At 48.7% G+C, this 14,323-nt stretch overlaps 1 protein-coding gene across 1 annotated transcript in view; it reads left to right on the top strand.

Moving 5' to 3' along the window:
• Nucleotides 1-14,323, top strand: part of DPY19L1 (dpy-19 like C-mannosyltransferase 1) — a 127,067-nt gene that overhangs the window by 45,064 nt on the left and 67,680 nt on the right. The window contains exons 7-8 of the mRNA XM_066584832.1: nt 6,608-6,665; nt 8,051-8,142. Of these exons, the coding sequence (XP_066440929.1) occupies nt 6,608-6,665; nt 8,051-8,142 (150 nt within the window). The remainder of the gene's footprint in view (nt 1-6,607; nt 6,666-8,050; nt 8,143-14,323) is intronic.

Genomic DNA, 14,323 nt, shown 5'->3' with positions numbered 1-14,323 from the left:
TCCTGTGTGAGAGAAGCCTTAGATGTGTGATTAAATTCATCATCATTTTGAAACCCCATCATGAAGGTTCGAGCCCACATGAAGACGTCTGCATCATCTTTTACCTAGTTTAAACCTTTTGCCATTTTTTTTCTCTCCGCACATCCTGGTAGTTTTGTAAAGTTTGATAAACACTCTTAAATAAATGTTTCAGCCTCTACAAAACATTTAGAAATGGGAGATGTATGTTTTCTAACTCGCCACTAGATGGCAGCATTTCTTTATGCAAACAGTGAACGCTGCTCTTGTAAAGGCATATATGCCGCTTGTCCCAAGGGAAATGCATCTCCGGATGGAACCTTTTACTTCAACGGTGAAATCAGGAAGCAGGTGCTTCTGTGGTCTGGAGCTGGGGAATACTTTAATCCTTTTTACCTGTAAAGCTGAAACCAACGTATTAGTCTAAATTCACATCTGTGCTGGGGATTCCATTATGGGAGTAGGAAAATGGAACCCCCCAAAACTGTGCTGACTGGAACCCTTGGACTATAATGGGGTCTATTCGCTTCCTGCACCTCTCCAGGATTTTTACTGGGCGAAAAAGTCCTGCATGCACAACTTTTCCGCCTGGCATTTCATGCCAGAGCCTCCGACGCAGATATGGATAGAGCCGTATGGCACTTTGACCTAAGGGAAACTTGTCTGGAGTTCTGTGCTGCCCAAACCACAGGTAGCAGGAAACCCCCAAATCCTGAGAAGCACGCACATTACAGACATCCATGATTTTCTCTGAAACCCTTCACCTTCAGGCAGAACCATGGTGTAAGGAGAAGCTGATAATGTGAAGAAGAGTCCTTGAAGTGGCTGTTCTGTATATTATGTTGTCTTCCACCTTGCAGACGGCAGCGCTCCCTCTGGACGTACAGCCCTATCTGCGGGCGGTGTTATAGAGTGGACGTTTAACCGCGATATACTCCATGACAATTGGTTGCGTCGTGGAGGTTCGGTTTGGGGGCGGGGCTCCAACTCCATACAATACTGACAGTGGTGTTTGAATGCTCCGATCAGATGAGATCGCGGGGTGTTTTTCGATTTGCCATGACAGCCGAGGACCTTCTGAAGGATCTCAGGGTTGCCATTGCAGATTGCCTATGAAGCCATTCCCATGACGTGGCGTGCTAGACAGCCTGCCCTATTGTGGTATAATGTAGTACTGTGGTGTTACATTATACTGCAGGAACAATCAAACAATTGCAAGTTCAAGTCTGCTATAGGGGCTAAAAAAAAGAGTAAAAAATGTATTAATTATTAAAAAAAAGTGAAAAGTAGGGAAAAAAAATTGAACAACCTTTTTGCACATTTATAATTAAAAAAACCCTATTTGGTATCACTGCGTCCGTAAAAGTCCGATCTATTGAAGGAACACATTATTATCCTGCACCGTGAACATCATCAGAAAAAAAATAAAGCACAACGCCAGAATCGCGCTTCTTTGGTCGGCCAGTCTCCGAGAGAAAATGTAATAAAAGCAATCAGAGCGTTGTGTGTACTCCAAGATGGTAACTAGAGATGAGCGAATGTACTCGTTTCGAGTAATTACTCGATCGAGCACCGCGATTTTCGAGTACTTCCGTACTTAGGTGCAAAGATTCGGGGGGAGGCGTGGAGGAGCGGGGGGTAGCAGCAGGGAACAGGGGGGAGCCCTCTCTCTCTCCCTCTCTCCCCGCTGCAACCCCCCACTCGCCCACGGCGCCCCCCGAATCTTTTCACCCGAGTACGGAAGTACTCGAAAATCACGGCGTGGCCGAGTAGGTTCGCTTATCTCTAATGGTAACCATAGAAATTTCAGGATGTCCCGCCGAAAATGAGCGCACAACTAGATCAACTATTCTCTAACTGCACTTAAAGGGGTTGTCCCGCGCCGAAACGGGTTTTTTTTTTTTTTTAAACCCCCCCCCCCCCCCCCCCCCCGTTCGGCGCGAGACAACCCCGATGCAGGGGTTAAAAAAACCACCCGCACAGCGTTTACCTGAATCCCGGCGGTCCGGCGTCTTCATACTCACCTGCTGAAGATGGCCGCCGGGATCCTCTGTCTTCATGGACCGCAGGGCTTCTGTGCGGTCCATTGCCGATTCCAGCCTCCTGATTGGCTGGAATCGGCACGTGACGGGGCGGAGCTACACGGAGCCCCATTCAGAAAAGAAGAAGACCCGGACTGCGCAAGCGCGGCTAATTTGGCCATCGGAGGGCGAAAATTAGTCGGCACCATGGAGACGAGGACGCCAGCAACGGAGCAGGTAAGTATAAAACTTTTTATAACTTCTGTATGGCTCATAATTAATGCACAATGTATATTACAAAGTGCATTAATATGGCCATACAGAAGTGTATAGACCCACTTGCTGCCGCGGGACAACCCCTTTAAATGTTTTTTTAAGGTTTTTCAGTATATTATAAGGTATATTACAGAATGTCATTAAAATACAAACTCTGAGACCTGTACATTGATGGATCAATAAGAATTATGATTTCTTTGAAGTGGGGAGGGGAAAAAAAGACCAGTCCTTTTTGGGTGGGTTCACACAAGCAAATGTGGGATGGCACGTGCCTCAGTGCCGCGTATTTGCGCTATGAACGTTTTTTCTGCATGTGTCGGCATATTTTACTGCACGTTTTAGGCCTGCAGGGCGTGTTCATTTGTGTGCGGCAGACTGATATATATTAGTCCGCTCGGCTCCTCCGGCTCTATTACCTGCTGCCCCAACATGGCAGGTTTCCTAAGTGGTATTCCAAGTTAGGTAAACAATGGGCAGAGGGCCAGAAAGAGCTAAAAACAAAACTAAGGGTGCGTTTAGATGGAGAAAGAAATGGTTTGCCGGAGCGAATGAACAAATGATGACACGGTTGGCTCGGGCGCTCGGCATTAACCACAAAGATAAGTGGTTTATATATTGTCTTTAGCCGGGTCGTTCAGTTCGGTTCGCTCTACAAGTAAATAATTGGTTAACGAGCCAACCATTATCTGCCTGCCTGCATGAAATGAACAATATGTGAACGGATTACATCGGCCAACACCGTTTTCGTTGACTTGGATCTTACACTTGTGTTTTTTAGTAACTTTTGGCTTCTGAATGCAGTAATGACCCCAGTTTTTCTTTATTGCACCTACTTTTTCAGATACAGGATACCGTCCATTTTTCTCAAAAATCATATGAAATTTACATACAATGGAGAATCACAAACTTACCTGAATGTAACGTTTATGTAAAGTTATCTTGTCCATACAAAGGATATATTGTGTTTGTACATCGAATTGTGTGCAAGTAGTAGCAGTTGAGGTAAACATTGACGCCTATAGCTTTTCCTGGAGTGTTCAGTCTATGGCCAGTCATGCCCGATGCTCCAACAATAGGCGGCCATCATATGTACATCCCATCCACACTGATGCCGTCCCTCCATGACCTTCACATCTTGGTGGATCCGTTCACTTTGCTCATCACTGGCCAAATCATTCAGCTCATGCTGATCAAATCCCTTACGAATGAAGCCCTCTTCAATTTCAAAATCCTCATCATTGCTGTCACTTGGTTCTTCACCATAATCATGTTCTTCAAGAGAGGGTAGTTCAACGAAAACTGACCCTGGGATTTCAGCTGCTGGTAGACCCGGGGACGGGCGGCTGCTGGTAGACCCGGGGACGGGCGGCTGCTGGTAGACCCGGGGACGGGCGGCTGCTGGTAGACCCGGGGACGGGCGGCTGCTGGTAGACCCGGGGACGGGCGGCTGCTGGTAGACCCGGGGACGGGCGGCTGCTGGTAGACCCGGGGACGGGCGGCTGCTGGTAGACCCGGGGACGGGCGGCTGCTGGTAGACCCGGGGACGGGCGGCTGCTGGTAGACCCGGGGACGGGCGGCTGCTGGTAGACCCGGGGACGGGCGGCTGCTGGTAGACCCGGGGACGGGCGGCTGCTGGTAGTCCCGGGGACGGGCGGCTGCCGATAGACCCGGGGACGGGCGGCTGCCGATAGACCCGGGGACGGGCGGCTGCCGGTAGTCCCGGGGACGGGCGGCTGCTGGTAGACCCAGACACTCTATATTTTACATTAATTTTTCTTGTTCTATGCTGAAGTTTTCACTAGACACAAGTAACAGTCACTGGAATGCTCTCTCAGCTCTCGCCAAACCATAGGTATACCAAATGGCAACTGATCATACGTTCCCTTCATCCACATCCGTAAACTCTGGACACGCTGCTTGCACAGCTTGTGCGCTGATGTTCGCCCGTTGACTGAGAATGCTGAAACATTAGAAAGTCCCATTGAAAGAAAAAAAGCTGCGATATCACACCGTTAAAAAAAAAAAAAAAGACCGCTAGCGGGTAAAAGCCCTGAGGGAGAGGAAAGCAGTGTGGAAATAAAATACATTTTGCTAACTGACTATGTAGCGCGGCACACAACTCCTCACCACACACAGCCTAGACACATACCAACCGGTGGCCAAGGTCCTCTCCACCCCTCCGCACTCCAGGGAGGTCCGCTCTCGGCCAACACTCGTGCTCCACCCAGACTGGCGTAATCACATTAAAGGAGATGTCTCGAGGAAGCAGTTAAATTTTTTTTTTTGCCCAGTCCCCCCCATTAAGTACACATTACTAAGCCCCCCTGTAAATGACATTTCTAGCTGGTTCGTACTTACCGTTCCAGCGTTTCAGCAACTTATAAAAGTTTCCTCAAGATGGCCGCCGTCTCTTTCCCCGTCGCTCGCTGCAGCCCGACGTGCGCGCTCCCGAGACGCCGCCAGCTGTGTCTCCATGGCAACCGGACGCATCGCAGCCGCCGACCAGACGCCCACCGCCAGGCAGCAGGTAACCGGCGCTAGCCCCCGGCTCCCCAGCGCTAGACCCTCAGCCCAGGTGAAGGCCCCGGAGCCCAGCGCTAGGTTCCGGAGCCCAGCGCTAGTTCCCCCGGCCTAGCGGCAGCCCCCCCCGGCCTGGCGGCAGCCCCCCCATCGCAGCGACAGCCCCCCCCCCGGCCTAGCGACAGCCCCCCCATCGCAGCGACAGCCCCCCCCCCGGCCTAGCGACAGCCCCCCCATCGCAGCGACAGCCCCCCCATCGCAGCGACAGCCCCCCCCCGGCCTAGCGACAGCCCCCCCATCGTAGCGGCAGCCCCCCCCGGCCTAGCGGCAGCCCCCCCCCGGCCTAGCGACAGCCCCCCCATCGCAGCGACAGCCCCCCCGGCCTGGCGCTAGTTCCCCCATCGCAGCGACAGCCCCCCCGGCGCAGCGGCAGCCCGGCGCAGCGGCAGCCCCCCCCCCCCTCGGCGCAGCGACAGCCCCCCCCGGCGCAGCCCGGCGCAGCGGCAGCCCCCCCCCCCCGACAAATCACTTACCTGGGAGGCTTCTCGGGGCTGCTGGGCTGGGCTGGGCTGGGCTTCTCCGCTGGGCAGCTCCAGTTTCTGCACCTTCCTCTAACAGAGGAAGGTACAGAATGGCCGCTCCAGCGCGCTCCCGAGCAGTGACAGCTCGTCTGCGCATGCGCAGAAGAGCTGTAGCGGGGAGCACACTGAAGCGGCTCGTGCTGAAAGGAGAAGACCGGACTGCGCAAGCGCGTCTAAAAAAGCAAGCTGCCAGCGAATTTAGACGGAACCATGGAGACAAGGACGCTAGCAACGGAGCAGGTAAGTGAATAACTTCTGTATGGCTCATATTTAATGCACGATGTACATTACAAAGTGCATTAATATGGCCATACGGAAGTGCTTAACCCCACTTTGTTTCGCGAGACCACCCCTTTAAGCTGTAGAGTAAAAACCTGACGGGACCGAAGAAATCTAACTGCGTTTTTTAAAAGATGCCTGTTTTAGTCTAAATCACCTGAAAAACCGAAGTCCACAAGAATTCATCTATAGTTCAATCGTTGGCCGTGTTTACTCTGACTGTCGTGCAGATTCGGGCGGTCCCGCTATTGTTTTCTCTTTCTGAGATAATCATTCTGTGTTAAAGCCCCTTTCACCTGGCCGAGGAACTTGTGCAAGATTTGTGGGTTGTGAGACTCTCCCTCTTCTGAATCCTACACATGGGCGATGTCCTATCTTTTCGTGTTCCTCGGAACGCATTGCCCATTATTTATAATGGGACAGTACAACTCCTGGCACGGCCCGTAATGTGCTCACAAGAGCCCTGCCAGGTTTCCCATTGAAAACGATGGGAAGGACTCGCCGATCCTCTAGTGATGGGAGGCGGTTTTGCTAGAAAAATGCACTGCATTGGTGTAAAGTGTGTGTGTGTGTGTGTGTGGTCTTACTCACTGCTCCAGTACCCGCTGTCCAGTGCCGCCAGTCTTCTGTACATTGACCGCAGCGGTGACGTTCCGTGTACACATGACCACTGCAGCCCATCACAGGCCACAACAATATATGACCAGTGGTTGTTCTATATACTCACGGTCACGTGTGCATAGAACATCCCTGCTGCAGTGCATGAGGACTGGGGGCGGCGCAGGACTGGGGGGATCCTCTTGTTACCCCTCACACGGTCTGTACTGGATGTGTAGAATGTCTGGTTGCTCACCATGTTGTTTATAATACTATGTGCTCCATTCCTAAACATTGCCCCCTTTCCTCTTGCAGTGGGAGTCGGCTTGGCGGCTGTCTGACAGTCCTGTGCTTCTTCTATAACCACGGTGAAGTAAGTGCGGCTCTAAAGCTAATATCTAGACGGTTAAACCGCTGTCCTGTTTACTTCCATGAAGTTTGTGGGAAGTCTGCTGCTACTTAAGAAAAGCGCCTTCCTTAAAGGGACCTGCTGGATCGTACTATAATGATTGCCTGCCTGGAAGAGAACTACAAGACCGGCATAATTAGGGCACAATGGGGGTGGGGTGGGGCCTGCAGGAACCATTTGGGTTGATGTTTTTATTTTCCAAAGGGCCCCTAAAGAAAGGAAAACTGGTATTTAAAGGGTTGTTCTTGGAAACAACTAAAAAGGTTCTTGCTTTCCTGTTTTTAACCCCTTAGTAGCATGGTCTATTTTAGGCTTAAGGACGTAACAATTTTTTTTTTCTTTAAATTTTTATCTTCAATTTTCAAAAGCCATAACTTTGGTGAACATGGCCGGATGAGGGCTCGTTTTTACATGACAAGCCGTAGTTTTTATTGGTACATCTAATGGATTGTACAACTTTTATTTATTACATTTTTTGGATGGCAGGGAGAGGGAAAAAAAGCCTCAATTCTGCCATTGTTTTTGGTGTGTTTTTTTTCCCCTGCTGGTTGGTATGATTACAACAATACCAAATTTACATATATTTTCTTTTAGGTTTTTTTTCCTTTTCTATTTTTTAACCTTTTTTTTTTTATTTGATTCTTTTTTTTTTTTTTTAATACATTTTTTTATGTCCCCGTTGGGGATTTGAACCCATGATTGTGTGATCGCTATGATAATACATTTCAGAACATCTGTTTTGCTGCAGCAGTCTCGTGCTTCTACTTGGCTATCCATACGGAAGCCGGGACAGTGTGCGCTGCTCAGCTCCTCTTTGGGGTCCGAGAAGAGGGGAGTATGATCCTTTTTTATTATTAGTGTACAATGGGCCCAGCTGCTGGAGAAGATTTTCTAGTCCTGATAGAAGCCTCTATAAACCTTTTATACCTTCCTCTGTGCTGCGATTTTGTTTTTTATGGGGGCGAAGCTTTAAACCGTTTTCTCCTATTTGGACCGATGAGGCTATGGGCTTATCTTAGTTGGTGTCCTCTCATTGTAGCGGCTCCTTGACACCGTTGTATGGGGGTATACACAGTGGTGATTGGCTCTCTGGGGAAGGATGCTTTTCTCTACTTGCGTCGTTAGGCTTATCTTTTGCTTGCCGCTGCATATAATATCTGTACAAGGCCGTATGTATTACGCTGACTCTGCAGTTGTTTACTCTGCGTTATCCTTCAATAAAATGAGTTAATAAATTGCATTAAGGTCACCAGTAAAGTGCGGACCTCAGAAACGGATCCAGTGAGAACGGCTTTTAGATGCCAAACTGTAACACCGCAGTTATTTTTCACATGTTCTTCGTTTTGCAGAGCACAAGAGTAATGTGGACCCCACCTCTACGGGAAAGTTTTTCGTATCCATTCCTTGCCCTTCAGATGTTCCTCCTGACATACATTCTAAGGTATTCTCTCTACATTGTCTTTGGAAACCTGTGTTAGAGGCACCTGCCCCCCCGGACAGGCCCTTCTATATTTTCTTATATGGACAAGCTGGTGGAATTGTGCTTAGTAAGCTAAACATGAAGTCCTGTACATTATATGCCCCTTCCTCTCAGTCCTTCCTGTTATTTTGTGGCCCTAAGAGAAGCCATATGTACTTTCCTTCTGCTCAGGTAGATTGGTTTCGATGGCACTTGGAGAAAGGTGCTCACTTCTGCTTGCCAAGCGGTCTTTCGCTGACTATCTTGTGGGTACAGGAGAACTCAGTGGGGGTTATTTACTAACAATGTCTAAAAATGAGTCTTAAAATGTGCCAGATTTATCCCAGTGGCTTTGTTGAATGATAAATCTGTCGTTTTTTTAGACCACCTATTACTTGGCTTAGTTTAGGACAAAAATTGCACCAAAGTTTTGGTGGAAATTGTGGCAATTTGGCTCAACGTTGGATGCAATTTAGGCCAATGTCGCAAGAACGGTCTAAAAGTGTCTAAAAAACCCACCCAGTAAATGTGGCACAAAGCATTTAGGACCGTTTTCTGGTGTCATTTTCACAAGCAAACCTGTATTTTGAATAGTAAATCAGCCCCAGCATGTTGGCTTCAAAGATATATCTTTATAGCATATTCACCGAATGTGCCCTAAATGTAAGATAGCTGCAGGTCCCCCCATGGCTCGACATCCATTTCTATGTGTGGTTTCGGAAACAGCCGAGCAGCAGTTACGTAAGACTCTAATATACTGTACTTTGTTGCACTTCCTCACCATTTCAGTATATAGATTTTTGCACTCGGTGAACTAGAAGACTCTTGTTTGTATTTAAAGGCTACAAACCCTACCTGGTTAGTCCTGTTCTCAGCTGAGAGCTCAGTGCAGTTGGATCAAGTCTAGGCAATGCTCTGTGAGCTCAATGCATGGTAGTTTGCAACAATCTATCAGTCTGGAGTCACAGAGAATTGTCTAGAGCAGGATTAGGCGGTATTAGTGTATCTTGACGCCACTGGAAGCTAGGGGTTTGACAGGAGGAACGCCCCTCTCACACCCCTAGCTCCCGATAGGGTCAAGAGCTGAAGGTCCTACTACCCTGAATTTGTCGCCGAAACCATCAGCACTCGGCGAAATACGCTGCACTAAAACGCTCCTTTTCCCCTGTCTCAGCTCTGTGGTCGGCCGATCGCACTGCTCACCTCACCACTGCCTGCTCTGCAGCCTCCGGCGGTGCACTTCAGGCCATTGCTCAGCTCCCCTCTGCCTCCGCTTGTCCTTGCTGCGCTGGTCTCTTGTGGTGGCTCAGCGCCTCCGCTCCCCAGTCCTGCCCAGTGTGCCGCTCTGTCACCCGCTGCGCTCCATGCTCACCACTCCGCTGTTGGGTTCTGGAGTCTGAGCTGGTGCCAGCTGCAGTCTCCTCTCTGCTCCGCTGCAGGCTCCGCCCTTCCTACGTCCGCGACGCTGCTCCCCAATGCCGCTGGGCCTCCCCGTTCCTCCAGCCCTGCAGTAGGAGGCCTCAGAGAAGGCCGCCGCCGCACCACAAGCAGCACCCAACCGAGCCGTGCAGTACCAGAGACCAACGAGACTGCCGCCTGGTGAGTAACACTGCTGCGGGGGCATGGCACAACACGGTCAGTAACAGCCAATGCGGAGGTAGGGATGTGACAGGGCTATCCCTCTGTATAAGCCCTGTCCTACCCCTACCTTTCAGTGGCGTCAAGATATACTAATAACGGATTAGGCTATCTTCATATCTGCGTTCAGGGTTCAGCTTTCCTCTGAGCAGGATAGAGGAAACCCTTGGCCAAACGGATCCGTCTTATGATGGAACCGAACAGTGCCAAACTGATCTCATTGACTATAATGGTGTCTGCTGGGTCTCCATTCAGCTGGCCGGCATTTTACTGGACGAGTAAGTCCTTCCTGCAGGACTTTCTTCTGGCATTTTGTGCTGCTTTTTTGATCGAACCTCCAAGCTTGAGGTTCTTAACGCAGATGTGAACATAGCCTTAGGCCGCTGTCACACCTGTGTCGAGGCTCAGTTCAGGGGTTTTGTCTTTCTGTTCTGTCTTTGGAAGAGAGAGACTGGGGAAAAAAATGCCCCCCCCACTCCCCATTGATTTCAATGGTGTTTAAAAAAACAAAAAATACGGGAAAGCTTCCGTTTGCTTCCATTCCCTCAGATTTCCATTTTTTTGAATGGGAAAAATAGCCCAGTCTGCAGCGTTATTGTATTAAAAAATGGTAGTCTGACAGAACCGACATAATAGAAGCCTTTCCGCTACTTTAAGACCCCATTAAAATCAATGCTGAAAAAAACATTCCTTTTTTACCTGGTTTATTTCAGTTTCTCCCCTCCAAAAATGGAGCAGAGAGACAGAAAGCCTGAACTGACCCGAACGGCGATGTGGAAGCGGCCTTACAGGTACGGCCTGCTGCCTGTGAAGGTCAACAGAAGGGTTCTTCTATAACCTAACCCATCTCTTGGAAGCGCAGCCGCCAGTAAGTGCCACGTGGGGCCATTGGGGCCACTGATTGTGTTCACATGCCAGGATGACAATCCATTGCTTTCGGGATATAAGCAAAGACCAGCAGGGATCCACTAGCGTTATGGGGGAGTTTATAGAATACAGAATTACAATTCCTGCTAGTTTTTTCCTTAATACCCTCAGACACCCCAGGAAGCTCTATTGACTTAACCCTTTCCAATCCAATTTGTATCCTGGTTTTCCTAGGGGGTCTTACTCTTTTTCTGCTGTTACACAACAGCGCTATATGCTGGCTAAAGCCAGTACTGCATGAGGTGACACATTGGATAGGCTCCAACAGCAGAGAGGCTGGAAATATACAGTAAGAGAACCCCGACGGACATCTTCCAACATCGGAGCTCTACAGCCTTCAATCATAATGTCTTTAGACGTCAGATGGTGGATTGGAAAGGGTTAAAACGACAAAACAAAACCTTCTAAATAGCGGATGATCCGCATGCTGTTATATAATGTCAGCTCCTACTGACTGGAGTTGAGCGTAGATCTGGAAAGCAGAGCGGTATATACCATATTAAAAATGTAAAAGCGCCAATTTTGCAACCTCAGCAACCAAATATTTGCTTCCTTTGTCTAAATGTGACTCTTCTTGTAGTTCAGTGTGGCAGATTAGTAATTGTTGGTGATTGCTGAATGTGTGCTTACTGTCAGAAGTGCAGCGATAGGCACATTCTGCACTACTTTTAGCAGGACAAGAGCTAATTTTGATCTTAAAGATCTATTTTCCCGCTGGCCATAAATCTGGGGCACGAGCGGGCGGAAGGAATATATTCTGATTCGTGGAGGTTTCATAAGTCAGAATAAGTTATTTGAAGCCTTCTCTGTGCTCAACTGCAAATGTTCTGTTCGAAGTCATTTGGCTCCATCATCAAACTTAATTAGTCATTGGGGAGTAGTCAGACACAACGGCACATGCGGAAAATTACCTTGTTCAAGACTTTTCAAATTATTTATGATCTAGCTACCGGCGGTGCAGTTTTTGGCCAATTCCTTGCTAGAAGTAGCAACTTTTGCACGGATGCTATTATAAAACTAGGTATATAGCTGAGATGTACTAGAAGGTCATTTTAAAGGAGTTATTCCTCAAAAAAACAGTTGTCACCCAACCACAGGAGAGGCAGTGAATGCCTGAGCGCTGGGATCATGAGAACAAACCCCCTGCTGCCTCCAGAACATTCAGGAGTTGGGGGGATAGGTCATCAATAGAGATGAGCGAGCACCAAAATGCTCGAGTGCTCGTTACTCGAGTCGAACTTTCAGTGATGCTCGAGAGTTCGTTTCCAGTAACGAACCCCATTGAAGTCAATGGGCGACCCGAGCATTTTTGTATATGACTGGTGCTCCGCTAAGGTTTTCATTTGTGAAAATCTTAGCAAATCACCAAAGTCATGTAAAAAACACAGACATGGATAGGGCAGGCGAGGAGCAACATGCAGGGCTGCATTTCGGGCTCCGAGGTCTCACTATTAAGCCACAATAGTGGCAAGAGTGAGACCCCCCCCCCACTGTCAGCATAACGGCAATACAGCCGGCTCCATTGAAAGCAACGGGCTGCCGGCGAGCGCGGGATAAATTTTCGGGAAGGGCTTAAAAATATAAGCCCTTCCCTGAAAAAGAAAGATTTTAGTGTAAAAAAGAATAAAAATGCAGGCATTCTCTTCAATGGAGCTGCTGGCACACCTGAATTCTTTTTCAGGGAAGGGCTTTACATATAAGCCATTCCCTGGAAATGAATTAAAAGTGATTTAAAAAACAACAAAAAAAAAAGATACTCACCTCCCTTCAGCTGCCGGGGCACAGCCGCGTCCTCTCCTGCTGTCCCCTGCACTGTGGTGCTGAACCGCTGTCATTCAGCTGAGAGCTGCGCTGAGCCAATCAGAGGCAGCAGTCACTCACCCATTCATGAATTGATGAATGGGTGTGAGTGAGATCTGCCTCTGATTGGTCAGGCTGTGACCAATCAGGGGCATGTCTGACTCACACCCACTGCAGGCCAGCCGCGCTGAACTCCGTCTGCCGGGACAAGGTGTGTGTGTGTGTGTGTGTGTGTGTGTGTGTGTGTTTACACATTTCTGGATGAATTGCAGGGGAGAGCTTATATATTTAACCCCTTCCTGACAATTCATCCCACGATCGCCGGCAGCCCATTGCTTTCAATGGAGCCGGCTGTATTGCCGGCTTCATTGAATTCAATAGTCAGTGCTCGTTTAATCGAGACGAGTACCGCGTGGTGAGCATCTCGAGCACCCTAATACTCGAACGAGCATCAAGCTCGGACGAGTATGCTCGCTCATCTCTAGTCATCAATTAATATAGCCTGGAATACCCCTTTAACTAAACCTCTGAGGTGCCGGAGCGATACTCTGTAGCGGACGGCTATTTTGTTTTATGAACAGCTTTGTTACCTTTATGAATTAGAGATTTCCTCGTTCCTTGCTAAATACATACAGGTGCAGGGTTCATAGGCGTCATGTAAACCCTGAACTTGATGAAAGTCATGGAATACCTGGAAACGTCATGGAATCTTCTAATTCGTCATGGATTTTTGTCTTGCTAAGATCAGATCGGTGCTTTTTTCACTTGTATCACTGAGAGATTAATTTTTCTTGTATTTAAGTTAATTGACTGCAGTTCATCCGCTAAAGAGGGGAGGACGGTTGGGGGATCGACAGAATCAAAGAGGCTCGTTTGTCAAAATATTCCAAGTTCTGTCTGAGAGTAAAGTCTGTAAAAAAAATTTAAAAAAACTTTTGGCAAAGGCTCTTAATTTAACCCATTAAGGACCAAGTGCGGTAAATATACAGCGCCTGGTCCTGGGCTTAAAGCCCCGTCGGTAGTAAATTACAGTGGGAGCCTCCTTTTTTTTTTCTCCCCCCCCCCCCCCCACCTCCCTCCCCCTCTATTATAATGGTTAGACGAATCATTCCGAGTTTGTGGTGCTCCAATACCGCCCCGACCTGCACAATGTGGATGGAGGAACTCCACTCTCTTATGCATTTTGGGGAGTTGGGGGCAGAGGAGCCGAAGGCATGGGGAAAGTATTGTGGCACCCGGCAGGCATGGGTGGCTTTTAGGTCTTCTGATGGGCTTGGCAGGTGGATAGAGATGGGCACTCCCTGAAAAGCCAGGATTCGGAGTGAGGCTCTGCCAAGGGGGGGACCGGATCTAGGATCTGGGTCTCTGTCACCTCTTTGCCCGTTCCTGTCCCCTATGTTCAATCCTGGATGAGACCCTTCCTGGTCTCCGTATTTGTCTGATGTCCTCCCTATGTTTATATGTTTATCTGTTTGGATTCTATTATTGGATTTATTGTTAGAGGAGCAGGTTTGTGGGAGACTGGTTGGAGGAAGGGCACGTTGCCGGGAGAGAGGAGAAAGCTTAGCTGAAAGGGTCCGTATGGGAAAGTTCAAACTGACACCCAAAAGGGTGCTGGCCTACCCCAGCACTGATGGTTTTCTCCACTCGGATTCTTAGGGGTCAAGTTGATTGAGTCTATTTTCAGTCTGACCCCTGAGGGTATAGTTTTATTCTTTGCGAGCCTGTCAAATTAATAGTCTGTATTGTCCGATCGGGAGGTTTCCCTTTTCTGTTTCGTCGTTTCACTACCGATGAA

The sequence above is a fragment of the Eleutherodactylus coqui genome, chromosome 12 (assembly GCF_035609145.1).
Source record: "Eleutherodactylus coqui strain aEleCoq1 chromosome 12, aEleCoq1.hap1, whole genome shotgun sequence".
Taxonomy (NCBI): Eukaryota; Metazoa; Chordata; class Amphibia; order Anura; family Eleutherodactylidae; genus Eleutherodactylus; species Eleutherodactylus coqui.
The sequence above is the reverse complement of the archived record's forward strand: the minus strand, read 5'-3'. Positions and strand labels throughout refer to the sequence as shown.